Source organism: Arachis stenosperma, chromosome 9, assembly GCF_014773155.1.
Source record: "Arachis stenosperma cultivar V10309 chromosome 9, arast.V10309.gnm1.PFL2, whole genome shotgun sequence".
NCBI lineage: Eukaryota > Viridiplantae > Streptophyta > Magnoliopsida > Fabales > Fabaceae > Arachis > Arachis stenosperma.
Genome location: NC_080385.1, coordinates 4507881 through 4514325, shown reverse-complemented (window position 1 = coordinate 4514325; position 6445 = coordinate 4507881). Strand labels below are relative to the sequence as shown.

Genomic DNA, 6445 nt, shown 5'->3' with positions numbered 1-6445 from the left:
AAAGTCTAATTCGCTATTTGAATTGTATTTATGACGTTATCGCTGATTAATAAACTATGGATTAGTTTAATTTTTCGGTTCAACAAGGATCGAACTCTTGACCTTTTAGATCTAGCGCTTTAATATCATGTCATGATACTACTCATCCCAAAAACTTCGGCTGATAGAAAAATATAACACTAATAATTATATCTCTAATACTCCATAAACCTCCATTGTACACATTGTATAAATATTTCATTGGCTCCTCATACTTTCCCATAAACTATATATACAAAAGGCAAAATTTAGGTTGCGTTTGTTTATAGAGATACTAAGATAGAGATACAAAGATATAAAATCGTATTTAATAGATGAGATATAAATAGAGATATTGTATTTAAAGACATTGAATTAATATATATTGTATTCATTTTGACAGAAAAAATATAAAAAATATTTTTTATTTTTTTATTTTTTTTATTATTCTTGTTAATTTTTTATAATTATATTTTTTATTATTATATTTTTTCTCAAACTTTTTAAATAAAAAATAAAAATAAATTAAATTTCCATCATTTATTCTACTTTATCACCAAAAAGAATATAAGAACACTAAATCCTGTCTTTTATACATTATTCGTAGTGTTTTATCTTATCCTATTCTCAGAAACAAACCCAATCTTAATAAATTTCTAACACTTATTTAAACACAGACTAATAAACCGACCACTAAACTAATAATTCAAAATTAGTTCTAGTACCTCCTAAGTTAGTTGAAATTTGAATACTGCGCAGGAAACTATTCCACCCTCCACTATTAATGTTATTTTCAGTAACAAGGACAACAATTTTCAGTATTAGCTATATATATAAGTTCTGAATCATGAAATTGTACGTTATTAGGCATAGAAAGAAAATTGAAGATGGATATGAATAGTATGAAAATAGCAGTTATTCATGTTGTCCTTGTTGTGTTTGCAAGTGGGTATGGAGAAGGAGAAGCACAAGAAACAGCAACAACAACAACATTAGTGCCAGCAGTGATAACATTTGGAGATTCAGTGGTGGATGTTGGAAATAATGTGAATCTCAACACTCTCTTCAAGGCTGATTACTTTCCTTATGGCAAAGATTTTGGTAACCACAAACCCAATGGCAGGTTTTGTAATGGCAAACTAGCTACTGATGTTACTGGTAAGAATGAATTAACAACAAATAAAGCTTTTATTATTATTATTATTATTATTATTATTATTATTATTATTATTATTATTATTATTATTACTGGAACTTTATTCATAAATAATAAATAATCTACCACTTTGGTATCACAATCTAACAAGTTATTTATGAGGTTTTAAACTTATGGACTATACATAAATGGTTAAAATTAGAATTTATTAGAATTTGAGACTTAAGTTGTTGATGCCAAACTCATACATTTATTCTTAAAAATATTATTTAATTATTTTTTATTTTTTAGTTCACATTTATAAGTTGTTTTAGCTTGTAAATTAACTAACATTATGTATTTGTATTTCTATTATTTAGTATGTTTTTGTGTATTTTTTTATAATAATTTAAATAAGTTAAACAAAAAAATAAAAATAAAAGAACTGTGTAAATAGAAAAACAGTTTCATTTAAAACTGCTCTTAAATTCCTCTTAAGAAAAAAAAAATTCTATTGGATAAAATTGTAACTTTGATCATTACTATATTTGTCATGGTATTGCCATTGTATTTGTATCTCTTATAATCAAATGAAAATTAACGTATTTTTTTGTATATTGACATCATTTACTCATTTTTATGTATTTAAATGACTTTTAAATAATAAATTTAAAAATTAATTATTTTTAGTAATATGTATGTAAAACTCTTTGACGCCGTAAGGGCATGAAAATTATTACTATTTTTTTTTTTTTTTGGTATTACCCTTTGAAAAGTGATTACTGATGATTACGAAGCTTGATTTTTTCCTTACAATTAAAAAAGTGATAAAAACAAATTTTAGCTTTCTGCCGAAACTGAAAATAAATTTTGTAATTCTAATTATTCAAAAAATTTATCTGAACTATCTAACAAGCAGTTAATATTTATACATTTATTAAAAAAAACAGTGAATTCATAGAAAAACATTGCCCCAAAAAAAGGTTTACTACTTTAATTTGCATGCAGCTGAAACACTGGGATTTAAGAATTCTGCACATCCATACCTTAGTCCACGAGCATCAGGGAAGAATCTCCTTAGAGGAGTTAACTTTGCTTCAGCTGCTTCTGGTTATGATGACAACACTGCTATTTTGCATGTAAGAATTTTATTTATTTTTTAATTAATTTTAGTTTAGTTTTATTTGAAATATATATAAATAATTTTTTGTTCTACTTTTATTTTTTTGGTAGCATGCTATCCCTTTGTCACAACAATTAAATTATTACAAGGAATACCAAAGGAAACTGGCACGTGTAGTTGGAAGTAACAGATCAGCATCAATTATCAATGAAGCTTTGTACATATTGGCTACTGGAAGTGGTGATTTTGTTCATAACTATTATATCAATCCTAAGTTCAACAAAACCACCTTCACTCCTGATAAATACTCCTCCTACCTTGTTGCTGCATTTGAAACCTTCATTAAGGTAATTTTTTTTATGGTAGAAACACTTAAATAATTGTTCTTTATAGATCTTTAAACTTCAAATAAAATTAATGACACTTCAATTAAGGAAGAATGAATGACGTGTCACATCAGATGCATTGTATTATTTATGAACTTCTACCTAATAGTTTAAATATTTAAAATAAGTAGCTTTGTGATATGCTAGTGGAGTTTTGATATGACCTATCTCCTGAAAAAGTCTATACAAAATTTTCACTTTAAATTTAGAAAGAAAAAAAATATCATAAAATTATTCATTTTAAAAATTTAAACTGATAAATTGAGGTAATATAAATAATTATATTTTTAATATTTTTAAAAGAATTATTTTTTTAGATTTATTTTATTTTTATATAAGTTTTTTTATTTGTTTTATGCTTATTTTTTTATTTTTGGAGTTCATCGAAGATCGAATTCTATATCTTTCGAACATAAAATTTTGATATTATATTATGAAATCACTAATCTAAAAAAATTTAACTAATAAATAAAAAAATAACATCTTATATCTCTAATAAAAAATTGCTCTAACATAAAAAAATTGTTGTCCTTATTTTCCTAAAATAATAAAGAAAAAATGCTATGACAATTTACACATGCTAAATGTATAATTATTCATATTTTTCTAGCTAACAAGTTTTAACTTTTTGGCTAAGTGGACAACACGCATATAATTTAAAAAAAGAAAAGAAAATAACTACTTATTGTTATTTAGTAAGTGAGCATTTTAAAGTAATTACAAACATAAACATATATTTATGTAAATAAAAATAATAGCTAATATGTAGATATACATTACATTAATTATTAAGCAGTTTAGTCAAATAATATACTGCAAGAATATTTAATAATTTTTAATTGTCATTTTTTTTATAAAGACATCTTTATATAAATAGCAAGTAATAATAAGTACCATATTTTTAAATCATTTTTTATCATGAAGAGTGGTCATATATTAGAGAACAACATGACTTTAGGAATATATTAAAGCATAATATATTTGTTTTTGGAACACATACAGGATTTGTATGGATTAGGAGCGAGGAGAATTGGAGTGGTTTCACTCCCACCATTGGGTTGTCTACCTGCTACAAGAACTTTATTTAGTTCCCATGATCACAATATTAATGGCGGATGTGTCTCAAGCATCAACCATGATGCTCAAACATTCAACAACAAACTCAACTCATCTGCGTTATATCTTCAAAAACAACTTCCTGGTCTTAAGCTTGTTGTCTTTGATATTTTCAAGCCTCTCTATGACCTTGTTCAGTCTCCATCAAAATTTGGTACACCATATATAATACATACTCTCTAATTAATTAAATAGCGCCTTAAATAAGATTTAGCTTTAGTTATTATATTTTTTTAAGGTGAAAACTCATGTGCAGTCGACTTCACGTAAAGTTGATAACTGAGAACCCATAGATGATTCGATTGATTTGACTAAATTTTTATCTAACAGCTCTCACCTATGAACTTCACGTGAAATCAATTGCACCTGAGTTTTCACCTTTTTTTAATTATTCTAAACATTTAAAAAGATTTATTTTTTTTATTATTATTATTATTATTATTATTATTATTATTATTATTATTATTATTATGAACTAAGCTTTGTTATTATGATTTTGATATTATATAGGTTTTGTGGAGGCAAGAAAAGGTTGCTGTGGTACAGGGAGTGAAAGAATAAGAGTTTTCTTGTGCAATCCAAAATCATCAAGAACTTGCTCTAATGCAACTCAGTATGTGTTTTGGGATGGTGTTCATCCTTCAGAAGCTGCTAACAAAGTTTTAGCTGATTCAATGCTTCTTCAAGGCATATCTCTTGTCACATAACTAAGGGCAAATTAAATTCAACAACCTAAGCTAGGAAGTGCATTCTATTATCTCTATCATCTATATTATTAAATGCTTTATTGTTGCACTACTAGATGTATCTATGTATTTATGTGATGCAAAACTAGTGTATGTGTTGGGAGTTTGGAGAAATTTAATTATATGTACTATATATTCTAAGTATGGAATCTTGATTTCGGGTTATGTTAGTGAAACCATTTATTTACTTTATTATGTATTTCCTTAGTAATATATATTTTGTAATTAATATATCTTTATATTTAATTTCTGTCTTTAATTTAAATTTATTATATTATTAATATAAAATAATTTTATATATGTATTTAATTTTATATAATATTATGTAAGTTAAAATAATTATTTTTATATTAATTATATATAGATAATTATTTAAAAAAATAAATATAATTAAATAATTATATAAATTATTTTGTACGTTAATATATATATCAAAATTCAAACGTTGACTTTTATGCTTCGTACCAAATATATTAGGGTTCATCTACTGTACAGATGTATGTTTGTACAGATTTACAGATTTTGATTTAAAAGCGTGTCACTAAAAGTGTTGCTTAAAGAGAAAGTGTTACCCTTAATCGTTAACTTGGCTCTGATACCAATTTTTAAAAATAAAACGACTTTAAAATTTTTCGAATAATTTGCCAATTCATAATCAAAAGTATTGACCATAATTCTGATTTTTATAGTTTTTCAATCTTGTTTTAGTTTATAATATTCTTTTTTGCATGGATTATTGTATATAAAATCTTTTATCTGTTTGTTTTTTTCTTTAATATATTTTCTTAAACCCTCAAAAACTTCTTTTATTTCTACACTTTCTGTTGTTTCTAAATATCTTTTTAATTTTTCAACTTCATTCTCCATTTTTTCTTTTAATAGCTTTAATTTTTTTAAGTCATAATATGATTTTCCAGGCATTTATAAATTTTTTAAGTTTAACTCCAACTTGTTTATATTTATTCTTATTTCTATCCTTTTTATTATAAGGTCATCAATTTCGATCTGAAGATTATTTAATTCCCTTTTATACTCCTTTATTTTACTTTTTAATTTTTTCGCCCTTTTCCTTTTTATTTTATTTTCTGGTCTCTCAATCTTTGTATGCTTCATTATTTATCTTAGAATTTCTGCAAATTCTATCATCGATTCATCACTATTTTCTAGAGATTCTATTAATTTTTCTAGCTCTTCGACTTCTCTTTTTAACTTGTCATAGATTATTTTTAGAGCTTCAAATGCTCTTTGATTTATTTCAGAAAACTGTAAATAATTCAACCGATTTTCTCTTTCAAAGAGCTCTTGTTTCTTGTCTTGATAAGTTACATATATTTTTTCTTTATTTATTGTCATAATTTAATGTTTAGGGTTTCATTTAATTTTTCGACCTTTTTTGTTAATTCTTTTATTTCAGAATTTTCTTCTTTAATCTTTAACTTGGATAAACTTAAAGGGCTATTAATTTTAGATTCTCTTATTTGAAAATTCGATGAAACTAATTTTCCTGATGGTTCTTTTAATAATAGAACTGGATTTTCAATAGCTTTATATTTTGGTATTTCTGTTTTTACAATTTTCTGAAATAATTCATCAACATAAATTCTTTCTCTGTTTTTAAATATTATACTATGATGGCTATTTGTTAAAGCATAATTTATTGCATATGTAATTGAAAATGGTTCATCGTCTTGTTCCATTAGATTCTTTCTGTGAAATTTATAAGCCAAACTTATAGATCTTCCAAGATTTTCAGTTGATAAAGGTATAGCATATCCAAGATGGGCATTGAATTTAACATTTACGTTTGCCAAGTTTTCATGAACAATTCCAATTATTTGATCTATTGGGTCATCAGTAATTCTTTTGTCACAGATTGCTAAACTTATTGGTGAATTAATTCCTTTCATATATGTAGATTTGA

At 24.7% G+C, this 6445-nt stretch overlaps 1 protein-coding gene across 1 annotated transcript; it reads left to right on the top strand.

Annotated features, from left to right (window-relative positions):
- Nucleotides 1-750: 750 nt before the first annotated feature.
- On the top strand, nt 751-4770 carry LOC130947829 (GDSL esterase/lipase APG-like). Its single transcript, XM_057876551.1, has 5 exons — nt 751-1176; nt 2162-2292; nt 2387-2623; nt 3665-3932; nt 4289-4770. The coding sequence occupies exons 1-5, from the start codon at nt 906-908 to the stop codon at nt 4483-4485; spliced, it is 1104 nt and encodes a 367-aa protein (XP_057732534.1). The 5' UTR covers nt 751-905; the 3' UTR covers nt 4486-4770.
- The last annotated feature ends 1675 nt before the right edge of the window (nt 4771-6445 follow it).